The sequence below is a fragment of the Macrosteles quadrilineatus genome, unplaced genomic scaffold (genome assembly GCF_028750875.1).
Source record: "Macrosteles quadrilineatus isolate MER2022 unplaced genomic scaffold, UCM_ALF_1.0 Scaffold_8__2_contigs__length_117827958, whole genome shotgun sequence".
In the NCBI taxonomy this organism is placed as follows: domain Eukaryota; kingdom Metazoa; phylum Arthropoda; class Insecta; order Hemiptera; family Cicadellidae; genus Macrosteles; species Macrosteles quadrilineatus.
This window is the reverse complement of record NW_026542601.1, coordinates 24,770,873-24,790,541: the sequence shown is the minus strand read 5'-3', so window position 1 is coordinate 24,790,541 and position 19,669 is coordinate 24,770,873. Positions and strand designations below refer to the sequence as shown.

The following is a 19,669-nucleotide window of genomic DNA, read 5'->3' as shown; positions in this document are numbered from 1 at the left end:
ATGGTTTTGATTCAGACTTCAAACCATCATTATGTATAAATAAAATGTTTAACGGTTTAACGTCGTTGATTATACTTTGAAAATGTTTACTTCGCTTCTGAACTTAACTGGTTCTATAAAACACATAGAGTATCGTTCCTACTTATTAACTTAAATAGTAAGAATATCATAACTTTTGACGATTGTTTTTATATACAGTTAGAATAAACAGAAGAAAGGTTATCCGTATAAGTAATAGTCCGCTGGCTAGGTAAAACTGTCTTAATTATCTTATACAACCTATTGTGGTACAATATTTATTTACAGCTTTATGTCATTGGAATAAAACAAAAGATGTATACACTAACATGCATATGCCTGTTTCTGCAAACTTTAACATTTAAACCGTTGTGCATTGCGGTTAAATCATTGTTATTCAACTTCGTTTTACAATACCCTCCTTAAAGAAGGAAGTAATATTTCAGAGGAATATTGCATTACTGGATAAGCAACAAATCGCTAAGCCAGCAAAAGACATAGGAGAAAATGTGTATTGGATAAATCGATCTTTAACTTATTGATAGTTTGTCAGACTGAAACCCTGTAGTATGTTGATATTGTAGAACAATAGTTTGAAATATCGGCACAAAGATAATTCGTAACAACTAATTTATTAGTAACAAAAAAGTAAACAGATGCAAAATAATCAGCTCATGTCTAATATCAAAATGAAATTAACACTTCAGTAAATATTTTAATTTAATATTATTAAAGGTTTTTTAAATATTATTTGCAACAATAAAATTCAAATACCAAATTTAAAACGATACATTATATCAACCTTATAAGAAGGTATATATAAAAAACTAAATAAATTTAGCTTGATCTTTAACCATAACCGATATTTCTAAATTCTTCAAGTACATGGAAAAGAGATTTTGAGACAGTACTGGTCAAGGTCAATTATTGCCAAAGTAAAATAATACTGAAGGCTAAATAAAAGCAAAGAATTTAAAATTTAAACTAGGATTTTAAGTTCAACTGAAAAGTAAAGGAAGCTTTAGGCTTAAACAAACTGTGTTCAATAATAAACATATTCTACATATCTGTTTTGCACCGTAGCATAGTGGTTATTTCAATAACAACACAAGTAACACACGATTGTGTTAATGGTGTTAAGTGTTTTGATTGTACAACTGGAAACAGGAATTGCTCTTACCTCTGGTCTTAATTAGTTTTCAAACTCATCAAGGAAGCTCTTACCAGTTGAGCGTAGGATATGGTTCATTACAATGTATTAAACGTTTCCAATTCAATAACAAACAACTCGATGAGAAAAGTTGAATAAGAACCTTCTAATAATCGCTCTTTGGAAGTTAGTCAAACACTGGGTGAGAGTTGAAGGGATATTTTAAAAGAAACACATTAAAATAACGATATACGTAACATACTATGACCTTGACAGACAAGCCACAAAAAGCTATATTTTACTATTCTGACCTAAAAAAAGGTTTTTAAACGAAGTTATTTATTTGTATTAATTTGATATTGTAATTATCCAAGCTTGTATAAACAGAAAATATCAGTCACTGAACCTAACAACTTTGACTCTTTAGTAAAGGTCTTATTTTTTCCGTGTGTACGAAGCATACGACTATTAGTACCTGTCTACACTTTTTTGGCCATTGACTTGCATTTACATGTAATAAATGTAAACCTACACCCATATCACATATATTGAAAATATAAACCATATGTCAAATCAACTTGTAAATATGTTACCGGTACTGATAACATACAACAAAATTTCCATTTGTTTAGGTGTGTTATATGTATAATACCCTAAGGTAATTAAAAAAAAAAAAACATTTGATAGTGTACAAAACTGCAGTAGTAAACCAATGGGAACAAAAGGGAAAGAGCTTAAAAAATAATAGCTAATCAAACACATTATTCTTTGTTGGAATAGACTATTTAATAATTGAACAGCTTGCAATATGGTGTTGCACAATTAATACTAAACGTATCCAACATTTTAGGAATGCTTTATAAGACATCAATATTAAATTCATATAGTATCAAATCCTTGTATAGGTGCATCTCAAGTTATCGATATATTTAAGAGTTTATGTTTTAGATTTCGATTAAATGTCTGTTAATTTATAAGTGGCATTTGGTTATAAGTTCCTACAGTTATAAATGTATATCGTCATATTACAGTCCAACCCACTCCCGTCAACTGGGCTATAACGCTATTATTTTGTATTTGGCACGGTAAGTTTCAGTTTTAATTTTACTACGGATCAACCATCAATAAAAAAATAATATTATAGTTGTGTGCCTTAACAAAGAACCTATTTGCTTATTTCACTATAAAATATTTTCTTGCACCACATAACACTTTATCAGGTAGATTCATATTGAGGAAATACTATTGCATCCATCATCATCACTGTTGCAGTCACAATGCTAATTGACTCCTAATTATGCCCGATATGTATTGATGTCACTGACATCCAGACTAACTGTTAATTATCGGTATTGGACGTCAGTTCAAACTTCGCAATCCATCTGGTAGGCCCTGTTGCGTTCTCGAATCCCGTTTCAAATTTGTATAATATTGTTGATTTCATAACTCCAAACGCCTTATAGTAGATCAACTTAAATCGTCCACTGTGGTGATTATTTGTTTAGAAGGTTTATTACATTTGTATATTAAATCCATAAATGTACAAACTTATTATATTGACTCTGTACTTAGAAATTTTTTGAAACGATGCAATCCAAAGCTACTATATAAAACTACAATTAACAAGATGTCTTTGCGCGTAATAAATTCGTATATAATCTACGAATAGGTTTACAATACTCAACAATACAGCTTTAAGCATACATGCTAAGCCGAATAAACTGAAATAGGTCACCGTGTATTTGTTCCCAGGAGTTGAACACAACATCATTTTACTTTTGTCACCAAAAGTTGTGTTTTCAGCTTGTTGAAAACAACCCTTAGATAAACATCAGGAACACGTGGAGGTCTGTAAACAACTTCTCTATGGACTCCACAATTAGTTCGTTTTCAAATCCAGAAAAATACAATTTAACGTTTGGTTCATAACTATTTTATGGAATACTATTTGTGTTCGTCTACAAAATATTTTAAAACAAAGTAATGCTTGTTATTATTCATTTGTTATTTGATACAGCACACTTTTGTGTTATCTACACAATAAACTTTGAAAACTTTATTTGGTTGTAATAGGCTATATTTAGTATACAGTTAATGTTATTGAAATCCATTTCGGGACCTAGTAATGTAGTGACGTTATTCTATAAAATTGTATCTACTAAGTATGCTGCTAATGTGAACGTACCTGTAGTACTCGCTAATAATTGTAACTCGCAGTAAAATCCGCCACAAATAAATGAAGTACGGGCAGTAAGTTTCTTCGTGTACTTTTTTATATTTATTATGTGTATTTATTTGCTAAATTATCATTACTGCAATAATTTTGTTCAGATAACCTACCCTATCTTAATCCTGTATAGAACTATTACAAAAAGTTGTAGAGTGTATTATTGTATAGTAAAATAGTATTACAACATTTCCTGAAAGTTAAAACTCTACAAAATTCTTTGTTTTACTTATTATGATAATTTTATGATAAAATAGTACCGCACAATAAAAATCGCAAAATGCAGTAATCGTTGTCAATTTGGTATGTTTTAATTACATGTTACATTATCTTTTACTCTTCCTTTTTGTCTTTTCAGCTTACACATACTGGGCATAACTTTCTGAATTGTAGAACAGTGAATTTATAATAGTACGCCACAGCCTACAAATCATGTGTCAAAGGACCCTTCTGGTCTTTAGTTCAAAAAGACAATTTTCGTCTGTTCTAAGAAGTAACAATAATTCTCGTAGATGGATGTGATAAAGTGTTTCTTTACGTGGCGTACATTCAAACTGCAACATTCTGCTTTCATTTCCATGGGAGAACCTTACTAGAATGCCAAATAAGAAAACTTCGTTTAATTTTTCTAAAGCAATTGTAACTTTTTCATCTTACATTTAGGACCAATATTTGAGGATCAATATAACACGAAGATAGTTATTTTTATTAGCCTATAAGGGTACAGTTCATTTTTTTACGCACAAATCATTCAATCAATTACATACATATATATTTACTAGCAGAGCACCCGTCCTTCGTACGGGGTTGGCATATAAGTATAAAATTCTTATTGCAGTTATACTCAAGCTTTGCGTTTGCAATGTGAGGAGGACACAGTTTGATAACATTTGGTTCATAAATTTATGGTATGATATAGTATAGCACATCTACCATTGCCATAATGTTCTACCATTGCACCTAAACAATAGAAAAAAATAAATTATCAAACACTCGCAAAATATCACAAATTATTCATTAAATTAAAAACTCAAACCTAACTGTAAACAATCCTACTTTGACAGTTCTCGTTGTGTATCACAGTTTTTTGTTGCTGCTTAGTTCAAATTAGCTGTTGTCATATATGCGTAAACAAAATATTAATAGTGCTGCACCCTGTTGGGAAATTTTATAACTTTTAAATGCTATTGCATATTATAGAACCAATTTGTAAAGAAATACTGATAAGGTTATCATGGGGAACTACAGACCCACTGGGGCGGAGCCCGAAAGGATTTTTGAGATAAGAATATGCCTAAATGTTAATAGGGAATGTGAGCTATCATCATGCCAAATTTCATCCCAATCCGTCCAGTAGTTTATGCGTGATTGAGCAACACACAAACTCACAAACTTTCAGGTTTATAATATTAAGTAAGATAATGACATCCATTGCAAAGGGTAGTTTGGACTAGTATGTCAGGGTTTTATATTAAACCCTATGAATTATATTAAATTTATATTAATTAATGGTGCTTGTATGGAGAGTGAGCTGGTCTAGTCTAGTGGTAGAGCATCAAGCCTCGGGCCCATTCTCCGGGTTCATATCCCTCCAATGACCAATGGGTTTTATCAATGTGATAATGCCACAACCCTCAAGGACTAGCCTGAATAGGTGGGACATAAAAAAATACTGTTTATATGATGTAATATTACTTTCATCATGTAACACACCGTCGCCCTCTATACCAACATATTAACTACTTAGTTGTGCAATAATTTAAACAATGTGTTGCATGGAATACGTGAACGTGTTGTATTTCTTATTATTTGCTGGTTTTTAGTTTGCTAAATTGTATGGAGATATTCAGAAATATGTTGATATATGCTTCAAGCACATACATTTTAGCAGGCTATCCAACCTTTTCTAGAAAAAGGGTTCCTTATCATAAACCTAAGTGTCTTCAAAAAAAAAATGTTTTATAAAAATAATTGCTCGCTTAAGTAATTTATATTGATAAAGTTTTATCCGTGTGGAACCGTTATTCAAAACCCGTATGGATTGTAGCAACTGTTGCTTTCGAGAATACACGAGCTACAAAGTATATTCAGTCAATGTATGTTGTTTAAGATTACACAACACCATATAAATACACCCCTATTTAGACTGTTCATTCGAGCAACAGTAACTGCACTTACCTCAGATCTTAATTAGTTTTCGAACTCATCAGGGAAGCTTCGCAGTTTAGCGAGGTGGTTCGTTAGGATGTTACAAACTTTTCCCAATCTTGCTAATAATTATTGCTGAGGAAGCACTGGCAAGACCACACAACCGGTCCTTTGTTTGACAAACATTGTCAATAAATCAATGTTTGAACTAATAATCTATAACTAGAATGTTGTACAGGGTGTTTTGTAAACTTTCTACCGAAATTTTAAGGTATTATTTCCGGGTTCGTAACAAAGTGTAAATATCACAGTTAAATCGTCTATCAGTAAATAGTTACTCACATAGTCACCATTTTGTATTGTTCAAAAATTAGTTTACTCTTAAATGACCAAGATACCTAGAACGTAGGATAGAGTTACGAAACATAGGGGAGGATTTTGAAAAAGAAATATCTAGATTGAATTCTGAAAATGTTTTGATTTCCATGCACGGAGCGAAAAACATACCACGAAAAGTAGATTTACTTTTTGAGCTAAATTAAAATATGTTTATTTACTTGAGTAATTTCAAAGAATATCAGTAGTGTTAATAATAGTCCCTGATTAAATTTTAATATATTATTTTTAATTACTAAGCTATATTTAAATTTAAGGTGAAAATTTTTAATTGGCCTTACCATTTTATTTGTACTTAAATTACGCAAACTGTTTTAAAGTGGACAGATTTTCATTAAGACAAACCCTTTTTTACTTCTATAAGTAAAAAATAATATTAGTTATTTTTAAGAAGTAATATTTTTTACTTCTTATTTTTTCTTGTATCATTGAAAAATTACGTATAACATTCTGTTTGTTTAATAATTTATAGTTTAGTATATTTAATACATTACGTTTGTAATGAATATTTTTTTGCAAATTCCGCTACACAAATGTTTATGACATTCTTTTGATTTACAACTTCGTAACATTTCTATATCCATAAATAGTAGAACATTTTAATAGTTGATTTAAATCACGAAAATTTGTCATTAACAATATACATATTTTTTAAGCAAAATAAGTGACCATTTATCTACTGGCCTTAACTTGTTTTAATATACAATTTTATATTCAAGAATGTAAAAAAACTAAATGCGTTGCATATATGTTAGAAAAACTGTTAAAAAATCCAATTACGACTTGATGCAATCGAGTGATGGTAAAAGTGTTCAATAACTATAAATTATGTGATACATTTTTGTATTAAATAAATATAATGATAAATTTAACTTAATGGGTAAATTGTAAATCTTTGAAAGGTTAAAAGTGTTTCTCTTTACCCGTTAATTTAAATAGCTGATTAATCAACTTTTAACGACACTATTTTAACAATCTATGTTTTAAAAATACATTTTCATAAAAAGAAGAATGTATTCTCGACAGGATGTGTTCCATTCGAAGGCATTAATAATACAAAAACTCACAGTGAAGCCTAGCGTAGTAAACCACTCCATGCATTTTACAAAGACACCTCCATTGCCTTGTATTTCTTCCTCTGTCCTGGTACAAATATAATGACCATTCCTCAACATCATCCAAATTAAAATAGTTTAAACATTTTTGGTACCTTAAATTTAAGGTAAAATGCCATAAAAATAGTTTCAATAACTCATCTTTATGTATACATACACAATTATTTTAGTTATGATACGCAATAGCTTACTAAACACTAGTTCACTTTACATTTTAATCCTAGATACTCCATAGGTTAAACTATGTACATAATAATCAACTTTTTAACTGATAACTGATGACATCAGTTTATTTGACATATTCTACAACATAATAAATTGTAATCTACCATTTTTTATGTTGTATTAACGATTGTATTTGATACATATTACTGAAGTAGCCCATTAGAGCATTGTTTTTTATTTTCTTCTGTACATTTCTTTTTACCCCAAGCGTCAGAGGTTTTGTGAATGCCAATCGCAAAATAGTAAATAGTCAGTCTTGAGATACTTCAAATTTGTGTTATTCTCTCTAGTGAAAGTAAACAGAAATCCGTTAACAAATATTTGTTATAATGTGTTTCCATTGCAACGACAAGAGCGTTTTAAAAGTAAAGTTTTTTTAGACAAATTTAAATGTCAGTTAGGTATTACATTGTTTGGCTTATAAGCACATGTATTTCTAACAAAGACGAACCGATGAACAAGAGTATTGATCAGCAAACAACGAAGAACCTTTGACAGTGAAATAACAGTATCAAATGTTCTTCACCCGAACTCAAGCCAAGCACGCGATTGACGATTGCCTCTAGTTTATCAACTTGAAATTTGTAACAACTGAGCTAAGCTCTCCTCGTCGGATAGTGAATATCGTACTTTTAAAAGACCTAAGAGTATACTGCTTTAGGATTTACTATTAGGCGTCAATTACATTTTTTCAGTTAGAGATTTGTTGCAAACTTTATAGCCTAGAGGCTTAGGCACGAGCCCAGGATTGTTTTTCACATAACTTCAAGCTAGACCTAAGGGTCGCGGCAATACAACTTACGTAAAATCCTTTCGTTATTTTACGGAATTCAAACCCGGGATCTCAGGAACCAAAGTCCCACGCCTACCACTCACTAGACGAGCTCGCTCCCCACTCTTCACCTGGTGCCTAGTAATCCCCGTATAGTGACGGATTGCCAATCTGACAGAAATATATACATTTACCTTATAATCTATATTTTGGTCAGGTTTATATTGATTTCTAGTAAAAAAGGATTTCTCGTAAAAAAACAGTTGAGCCTTTAAACTTCAAAAATTAATTTTAATAAGACTAGTGAAATTACACTTAAACTTTTTTATATACGTGCAGCTTAATCATATCAAAACAACCGTCAAGATTTATTTTCATACTTTATTAAAGAATTTAAAAGGAATTTCACTTAAAGTACCTTTGAAAACTTAACACAAAACATTAAATTCCTCATCCGATCTGTTTAAAAGCGAAGTTAGTTTCAAAGGGGGTAATTGAAGTTTTAATGAGCGAAAATTCTTCTATCACCGCTGGCCAGCCGCATTAATAATTCACGCCGGCATTACGGCGTTTCTAGTAATTTATGTAAATTGCGATATTCAACAACCAATTTAGCTTTTTAATTAGGAACGTGAACTTAAAGAAAGCTTTTAGATCTTTTAGGGAATTACTGAGGTAAATTTTGGCTGTTTTATTGCATTTAAACAAGTAAATTGTTATATAATAGTCGATTAGGATATTAATCAATCGAGAATAAATTAATTTGGCGATATATATTTTTTAATACCGTATTTTTATACGCTAATGCAAAGATGAATGGGTTAGTTAATAGGTGTACACCTATATCCTCTATTTCTGCCTATTTCTTCACCAGACGATGCACGTAGTCTTACACAAGTTGCATTGTACATTTCCATTTAAAAATATAGAGTAAATATTTATACTGAAGTGGGAAATAAAAAAAGTTTCAATTCTGATATTACTTATTTAAAACAAATAACCTAACTAACATATAATAATCTATTTCATTTTGACGATTGCCACAATATTTCTTAATCTTTGTTTATGAGCCTCAATACAAGTTGTTAAATTTAAAGCACCCGAAAATTTATATTATTATACATAGTAAGTAAGATTATTCTTTTTAAATTAGTAAAAATAAGTTCTTATATCTATGGAAAACTTACCAGTAGACTAAATATTATAAAAAATAAACTATTCACACACTTTGAATAAAACCTTTTCAATAAATTTCACCATAACCGTTTTTTGGGAACAAAACAAAACATAAATAATGTGTTTACCACTCTGTGTCAGATGGTTTAGAAAATTCAAAAATACATATAATTTATGAGGAAGTACAAAGAAAAATTTTGATAATAAGAAATAAAGAAAAGATTTGGTAATTATAATTAATTATTATAATAATTTTATTATAACTATACTAATTCTATTAAATTATAATTATTTTATTTTTATAAAGAATTAGACGTTTGGCAATACTATGAAGAAATATTATTATATATAACCGCAACACATACCGTAACATGGAATCTACAATTATATTTCTATGACACTACTTATACTATTTTAAAATTGGGCTGTGATATTTATGTTTTATCAAAAATAAAATATTGGCGAGTACATATTGGAATGTTATAAGAAATTATAATTGTTTCAAAATGATATTCAAATTATATTTCTATTTCCTTAATAAATTTACACAGATTTTTTATTCTGCATTTATTTAAACGTGAGAAAATATTATAAATCTCTATTTCATAAAAATATTAGAAATATATTATTTAAGTTACATTTGAATACAAACAATACACGTTAAAATATTTTGCGATCCGTTTACATTTAAGAAACGTTTTCCAATTATAACAATTAATTATTGATTAATTCCTCTCACAACCTTTTACGATTGTTAATAAAATATTTTAGTAAGATTCTGTATTATTTCAGATTTTAAAGGCACAATATATATTTATATCCATTTCAACACAAGAACTGTACCTACTTGTTAAAGAATTATATTGCTGACTCATTTAAATTATTGAAATTGATTACAGACTTCTAAAGCACACGCCTTATCACTTATAGTTTGCTATTTGTTGTGAAGAAAAACAAATTGTTTCTCTTACAATTGCCTATTAATTAGCGTTAATAATTATCCATAATAAATATCACCTACATTTACGGTTTGTTAAGTTTGGAGTGATGCATGATTAATTGATTAGTTCAGACTATTACTGCAATAAGAGTCTCAATTCCGGGATACTGGGGTACTGTATATATCGACACACCTCTATAAAATAGCAGTTCCTCGTACAGCCTCCATAAAGTTCCTTTACGATGTACCGTTTACTGCCTCGTTGTTGGTAATAAGTAAATCAAGTCGTTCCGGTACCGCACATCTTTCCTTTGATCAGTTGACTATTTTAATTTAAGTTTGCGTTTGTTTGAACAATAGTATTGATTTTGTAACAATTAGGGACCAAGATACCACGTCAAACGTTTCAACTAAAAATTATAATGTAATGTACAAGGTGAAGAAATTAATGTTAAGTGGAATTTTATCCGTAGGTAATTTGACAAAATATATTGTTTATTAAATATCATTTAAGCCCAGTATTGATAGGGGAAATATTTAATGCAATAATTGGAAATAACCAATTAATGAGAACACAATGTTGCAATTACACGCAAACCTGATAATTGCGGTTCTAAAAAGCACTTAGCATTTAGTCACAGAAAAAGTAACGCTTTTGTAAGGCCGTTCCTTTGCATTTTAAAAGGTTATCTTGCTGGGATTTAATTATTCTAATACAAACCGTAAAGATTAATGATTAGTAAACTTTATTTTGTCGCGCCAATGTCAATCAAGGTTGATACACCAATACAATCAATGTTGATACATAAATACGTTATATATTAGAAGGATACTACAGGGCATATAGATTTTGTCATTCTATTGGAAATTTAATATACGTACGTTTGTCTATTACAGAAATCGAAACCTGGTTATTAAATGGTAACCAAAAGATGTTATTTAAAGGGTAATAGAATAATTATTTAAAATTTAAACTGTCAACACATTGGTAACTTTGTAGATTTCACAAATAAGTATTTTTTCTACGAACAGATCTTTAATTATAATTTGTTTCTTCGTATGTTATTTTAAAGACATAAAAAGCATTCTTAGTATATTCGTTTTAGAGGATAAATTCTCTCATTTCTCATTTCTAAGCAGCAGTTAATTTAGAGTTCGACTATAATACTATTTACATCTAAAAAAAAAGCTAATATATATAATAAATATAGGTGTAATATGTTTTTTTTTTTAGATTATTTCCTTACGCATGTCTTTTAAAAAAGTTTTATATTGAATATTGTACTTTAACAAATTAACAATTCGTATAACAAATTATAGATGTCCATTATCTGAGTCCTCTATATTCGGATATTTAATCAGTGGATATGGGGAAAATGCATATAATATATATAGCCTATTTGGATTAAAAGGAAATTTCGTCAACAATTCATAATTTATAATAATTTTTTATCAAATTATCATAGGGCCTTTTTATTTGGTATAAATAAAATCCAAGTGACACCATCATCTAATATTCCAAACATATCAGGTAATTTATAAAACAAAGTGTGATTACATCTACTCTATTATCTACAAATTACCGCTTGGATTTTTAAATTAAAAGTTTTCAAATCGAAACCTATGTGAATAATAAAATGCAGATGGTTATAATTATCAATTGATACGTTGGACTAAACGATAAATCCTGATTATCGTTTAATTCATTTGATAATGTTGCCATAGTTGTATATTGCAGTTTAATAACTATAGCTGGAATTCAACCGCGAAGCTCCGAATTTAATATCGGCTCTATTAATTTGTAATTTAGCAGTATTAAATTATCATTGCAAATGCCTTTTACACGTTTTCGGTTAGAACTGAGCATTTTAAATTTAATTCCATATTACTATTATTGTAATATACCTTTTATACTTTAGTGCGTATTTGATTTGAATAGTATCATAGAACAATATGCTGATGTGATCCATTTGAAACAATCACAAATATTGGATGTGACACATAAAAATAAAAAAGAGTTTGGATACTATTTAATACCAAAGAATTATCACGGTATCAATGGTTTTCATTCATAGCGGGCTTAAGTGAGAGAAATATAAATATAGCCTACGCATTGTAAATAAAACATATTGCACATTTCAACACCTAAAGAAAAGAACAAAAATATTTGTGTATAATCTTTATTATGCAAATAAATGAATTAAAAATAACACTATTCACAATTCAACAACCTGTTTTTGTATTTCATTCTCAGAAGAGTAGTAATTGTATTGTGTTAATTCTTGTTTTCATGAATAAATTGCTTTTAAAAACTTTGTTAGCCGCTTTTATAAAAAAAAAACCTTAATGTAACAAAACTTAATGTAAAATAATGTGAGTGTATTTTAGCTAATTTTACTAAAACAAAGTTCAAATACTCGCGTGCTCACAGTGAAAGTACTTGTTTGTAAAAGTTGAGTTAGAATGAAATATTAAATGTCAAGATAAAAAATGTAATTTTTTAAGAATGCAAATGATTTCGCTCGATCTATGTTTAATTTACCAAAATACCAAAATAAGCGATAATAACCTTGTTAATATATACACAAAAATGATTTAATTCAATCTTGTTTTTAATTTTTATTTTATTTTACTGGTTTACTTATATACAATAATAGGCCTAAGCCTATAACTAATTTACGAACATAATAATTGTGGAGGCAAAGGGTTTTATGCATTCGGATTATGTTTGTCTTTTGAGTTAATACCTTCTTTCAACTTAATATGTTAGGTTTAATGAGTGTAGGTAAGATAATAAATTATTTCTCATCTACAGTTGGTCAGATTCACATATGGAACAGTATCAGAGATTCGACCATTCTAAATTATGTTTTCGTCAAAATAGCGCTTTGTATTTTTATAACATTTCTAAATTACCTTTGTATTTTAATATAAAGCTTAACAAAAGCTATTTTAATCTATTTGTCAATTTTATTTTCGTAATTTAATCGATGCCATATGGAAAATAATATTACATTTCGATCTCCATTCCCACAGGATTTTTTAGAAATACACAAACCTGTGTAAACCGACGATTGATGAATTATACGCAAATTATGTATAATGCGTAAAATACGCACAATATCAACAACATATCATTTTCAATCCGTAAATATTTTACCTTTGACAAAGCTGAACTCCGTAAAGACAGCTAGCAGGTTGACCAACCCGAACAGAACCTTGACGCACATGGTGTCAATCACTACACTTGCACTAGTCAATACAATCACAACCTAAAATCTGTATTCCATTCACAAACAATGATAATTCAATTGCAACTACAATCCAATGATATTACGGGTCAAGAGATTTGAACAATGTGTTAGATTTCCTTAGAATGTAATGATAGAAAGGAAGGTCATTGTTTATTAGACACGGTGACGATCTCACAGAACCACTGTAACTATTACAGGTCCGCACGAGACGGTAGCTAGGGCCGCACTGTAGAGCCGACGGCCTGGTTGCCATCGCACGCTTGCGCCAACCCGCCAACCATACAACCACCTTCTACCTTCACTTCTTATTCACGATATTTGTCCCCCAACCCTTCCCAGGCTATTGTCAAGACGTCGAATATCCGTCAAACGATTTGTTCCGGAGCGCCATTTTGACGTGTTAATACATTCCAGATTTGTTTGTTCAGTGAAAGTAAAGGAGTGAAGGTAGTGTGTTGTTGATGTAGTGCGAGAGGTTGATTTTTTGGGTATGTTTCGGTTGTGTTGTGTTTGAAAATAGAGTTAGTTACATGTCTCTAAAACGATATTGAGACTATTAATCTTAACACTAAACTATAACTATAACACTAAACAATAAACTAATAAATCCCCTAAACAAATTTTAAAACGCATTCCAAACGTATTTCTGTATGGTTTCTTAGAAAAATATCACAATCATTACATAATCTTATAGTGTATTGTTATATAGTTAGTTTTATTGTTACATTAGAAAATAGGTTTTTGAGTTTGTAAAAAATGTACGTCTATTATGTGTGTATATGACCTTATTTTGATATTATCTTGCAAGATGATTTTTTAATCATTAAACCGTTATTTGAATTTAATCCAAAAGCTAGAGGTAGTATTTTTTTCAAATCATTTATAGTGCATGAAGAGAAATGAACCCCGTTTGTATTTTGTTATCACAGTTATACACTCTATTAGTATTTCAATTAATTTCCAATTACTGTTAGTTCTTACAGTTTATATTAGTTAAAATAAAGGGTAAATTCTGTAGTATTAGGTATACAGATATGTATTTTTTGCCAGGTATAACTTTTTTCTTGAAAACTATAGGGAAAATAAAAAAAACATAGAAACGTGAGTGTGTTAAAAAAATTAAAAGGAAATATCATTGACATAACACGCTTAAATTATGCTCGATAATACAACTCAGCCATTAGAGTATAAAAGCTATTTATAGGGTTTAACGACTTCAAATCAATCTTTATCATAAATATTATAAGGCATTATGTTATATGTGTCCATATATGTAGTCTAAAGTTTTCTGCTTTAAGTAGAAACGAAATCAAGATGAATTTGTAAGCTAACTCAGAGAGAAATATTAATCAACAGAAAGTACTAAAATACATTTCGTCATGGATCCCTTAAAATATATACTGCAATATGCCTACATATGCCTAATTAATTTGTAAATAAAATATACATAATTTAGTTAATGTTTTGCTTTACATGTAATACATTTTACTACCTCACGATGTCGTTTGATTACACCATTCACAGCGATCAATGTAACTAGAGCTGAAGCCGATGATGCACTATCATACAACATAAAACTACAGTTTGCTTTTACGATATGCACTCTTATCCGGTCTATGGGTGAATTGGATTATCAGAACAGCGGATAAAATGATCCAGCCCCATTTGAACATGAACTACGGCTCTGGATACAATCAAGTAGATTGGATCAATGTAGGTCGACCCGTAGCAGATCTCGTAATACCTCTAATCAATATCACTTACATAAACTGATTACAAGTCATGGCTTTACTGATATTGTAATGTCATTGTTGAAACTATTTACAGTTTCTTTTACAATTTGGTACGAAGTTTGTGGTAGAACATTTTTGAGCACACTAAATAACGTTCTAAGAGCCTCCACAGTCGACATGTTGTCACTATTAACACCAAACGAAAACGTCTAAATGACTATGCTTTTTTTTTAGATATGAATCTAATCTGTTTCAATGAAACTAAATAGTTAATTAATTGATAAAATATTTTCATTGTATGTTTCACGGAATCTATAATATTATTATCATTATAAGATTGGTTGATCTGCTATTGTATATATTTTCAATACAAGAATTGTACTGACATTAAAATTGTTAGGCAACTAGTTCGATTTCAAGTGAGATTGATTATGGATCTAGATGTAATTTGTATATTAATGATGCTGTAAAACTTATGATTTACGTTACTAAGGCTAGCAAGACTAGGGTTTTGACCATATAAAAATAATCTAATAATGTAAATGAGATTGATGGACCAAACGATTAAAGAATAAACTTACAAATATAAAAGTCTCTTTTCCTTAGAAAGACACATTGTAAACTAATTTTAGACTATTTTTTTCTACTACTAGGGAAAGTTTTCAAAATATTAAATGTATACCCTATGTCATTATAACCATGTTGATTTACGGTAAATCTTTCACACAAAATTTAATTAAATTATTGCGTAGAAACTAAAGATAATGTCCCACTTTGTCTCAATTATGCCATAAAAATAATAACTCAAATCAAAATACACCATTTCACAATTTTTCAATCGCCATCTCCAAACAATGACAGGGCTTATGGAAGACAGTGGGCAGCAACTGGTGGTGGCGGGTGTTTTTGTAAAGCTGTTCGTGGGTTAGCGGCTTACACAGGATAGAGCTTCACCACGATACTACACTAATTGGAATGATCAGCTTTACCTAGTCGACCTCCACCACTCGGTACACGATTGAACAAGTAATTGCAATTAACTGTATAACCAAGGTAAACAACGAATAACACGTGTACAAGTGTTGAAACGGAATAAACATATAAAATGTATGTAATGTTTATCAGTTTATAAAACGTTAACGACTCAGAAGGGAATTTTGTTAGATTTCCTGTTATTCTTGTCCGTAGATAAAAATGTCATTATTTTTTAGCCAATTTAGTGTAATAATTATATGCAAATATCAATAAATAAATATTAGTTGCAAATTTCCATGCATCTACAATTTGATAGAACTCTAATATAACTACATGCCTAACAATACGGTATTGGTTTTCCAACAAGTGATATGGTGTCCACCAAAGAGGCGTCCAGATTTAGTATTACCTCATAATATACAAACGATTATTGTTTTCAATCTACTTAATATGTGCCCAATTGTTTTCTAATCAATAAGTAATATCTACTGAACCACATTTCTGAAAGTGTTGCAGTTTTACTCTCTTTAATCCTACATAAATTACCTTGGAATAAAAAAGTGTTTGTATAAAAATGTATTTTGCAATATATTAGATTATCTTTGCTGAATTGGCACGAGGAATGACATGTTGATTGAAAACACTTTTTAAATTCTTAGGAATAATATTAACCGGTCAAAACTAATATTACGTTAAACAATTAGTAAAATGTTTATTTAGTCAATAAATAATCATAAAAAAGTTGTTTAGCCACTACATTGTCTGCCCATTTGTTTCGGAATATAAACTCTAAAAAAAGTAATTTATAAGATACGTAACTATTTACTAAGTGATATAAAATTTGAAATCGTAGAAACGTGTTATTATCATTAAAGCTTATAAAAACCCATGTACTAAATGTGTTAAGGAAACATTAGAAACCAAAGTTTTCACAACGTTAAAACATTCATTAATCAGGTCTTGCTGTGAATAGAATGTAAAGTGGTACATTGTCTTGCCGCTAGGTTGCAGGAGCAGCTTCCTTTACGACCGCAACCATTTGATAAAAATAAATTGTATTTGTATCACGGAAACCTTAGTCTACGTTGTGCTGTCCATAAGGTATTCGGTTATAAAAATACACACACTGGACTGTTTTAGTACCGAAAATACAGTTTGAATTAATTCATTTTTTTATTATAAAACTGTGCAACCATTGAAACCTCAATTTTAAAGCGTTTCAACTACAAAAACACACAAAATAAATGCGATACCATGCACAAATACCTGTACTTGGATTCGTTACATTACAAAACTAGCATTGGGTTACATTAAAAAATGTTATCTAGTATTTCAACATGAAGTAATATAAAATTTGAAAAAATCTAGTATAAATGTAACCATAGGCCTACAAAAGATATTCGGTACGCTACGTATAATCTGAAATATTTTATATATTATGAATAGCGTACAACCGACATAAAAGATTTTATTAATCAGAATTTTTTAAAGTTGGCACGCAGATTATAAGATAACTTAGAACGGTGGTGAAATGTGTTTTCAGAGTACTCCACAGTGGTGAAAATACATTCTATCAGCGGAATAAACATGCATTATTGGCAAATACATTATAGCTTGTCGTTTCTTCATCATTAGTTAAGTTTTTTAAGTCCAAAAAGCTAAGTATTCTAGTATAAACTCATTAGTTTCTAGGTTATTTATTAGTTTTTCATAACACCCTTATTCATATACCCTTATAAATTAGGTGTATATGAATAATATCTCGTCATATAGGAGCTACTATTACTAACCTATTATTTAATGAGATGAACCAGAGTAATGTGTTAGTATAATAGTTTTCTTGTATTCGGATTTTGTAAGGAATGCATGTATTTTTTTTATTTAAGTGAGTGAATAATATAAACAAAACATTTACAGATAAAAATACAAGATAACTAACCGGTAGTATTGTTCTCTTGGGATGTATTTTACAGTCAGTTTTCTTTATGGTTCAAATTCCCCTCAATTATTGTTTAGTTTTTTTGTAATTTTATACTTCATAGACTTATATTTAACATCAAGTTTATCATAAGTAAGTATGTTTATTAATTTAATAAACCCTTTAATTTCTAAAAGGGTCAAAGTCTTTGGATTGAGAAATTATTACTGTTAATCGTAGTTATCGACGAGTTATCTACAATGAATATTAAATTTACATGATCAAAGACAACCTACATCATTATTTGATACATATATAATTAGAATGTAAAGATGGTAAATATATTGTTTTCAAAATAAGCTTGTTACAATAGCTGATGATTTCCCCTGTTATTCTTTAGTAATATAGTGTGAGAATCATACTTGAATTGAATGAAATGAAATGAAAAATCCTAAAATTTTGTTTGGGAAAAGTTAGGGCCACAGGGCTCTTTCTTACACCTAACCTGATTATTTTATGGTTATTATCATTATACTTGAATGTATAATGATAATAACCATACTGCTAACTAAATCAAGAGTTGATCAAAGATCAAAGACGAGAATTACAGTGGAAAAGAGCCGTTCTTAAGCAGAAAACAGTAGCTAAAGAAACGATGATTATGTAAAGCCCGCGGGGAGCGACACAATCATCTGCGTCTGGGGCCGCTTTTATGTCTTTGATTTTCTTTTTAATTTAAACATCACTCAGTTTTCATCTTCAGAAATTTCATAAAATATTTAAGACTAATTGTAGTGTTTCAAAACACTCAATCTATGTTGGTAAGATTAATCCATTTTAAAGCGCCGTTTTCCCACATCAACATAATGTTTATTATTTTATTAGTTGTAAAGTGTTTTTTTGGAATTAGCAAGCAAACCTTCGTAGTTACAAGATAACAGTGTTCATCTTAAAATTGTTGATAAATTTAAATTATTTTAAATTTATTCTTCTGGAGGTTATTAAAGGTTTATAGTGTATGTATTGTACTTTTTTGATCATATAAGAGTCCGTCTTCGTCTTCATATTATCAATATTCCCTAGTATTTGTCTAGTAACGGTCCATTTTGTAAAATCAATGCCAGTAACTGTTAGAGTTGCCCTATAAATAAATGAAAAACACAAAACATCTGTAGAAAGATACAGCATTAAGAATTTACCCATAATAACACAAAGTACAGTAGTTATTTATTTGTAGGATTGGTACTTGATTTGCCGTTACATGATTGCCACGCTCTCATTTTGAAGTAATATAGCTCTCGGAGACCACCACTGCACTTAAAAGTAGCAACTGTACGGAAAATCGTAGAGTGCGTTGATAGGAAGCCAAGCTCTCATATTTAAGACAAAGAAAATCTAATAGATAAATAAAGATAATCAAACAGTATTATTTTCAAATACTTATGTTTTAAAGAATATTTTCTCTGGTAAGTAAAATAATTAATTAAATTTTGCTGAATCTAAAATAAAATAAATAACCGAGTAAATATTGGATTAGACGTAAGCTATAAACCCAGGCCAGAAAACTATATACTTCAAATTCAACCTAACTAAAGCTTAAGCCAATACATTTAAGCCAGAGC

The 19,669-nt window shown here is 29.6% G+C and overlaps 1 protein-coding gene across 1 annotated transcript in view; it reads right to left on the bottom strand.

Annotated features, from left to right (window-relative positions):
* The window catches only part of LOC128999785 (opioid-binding protein/cell adhesion molecule homolog), a 474,641-nt gene extending 461,004 nt beyond the window's left edge, over positions 1-13,637 (bottom strand). The window contains exon 1 of the mRNA XM_054426461.1: positions 13,328-13,637. Coding sequence (XP_054282436.1) covers positions 13,328-13,397 — 70 coding nt within the window. The 5' untranslated portion in view covers positions 13,398-13,637. The remainder of the gene's footprint in view (positions 1-13,327) is intronic.
* Between the last annotated feature and the right edge of the window lie 6,032 nt (positions 13,638-19,669).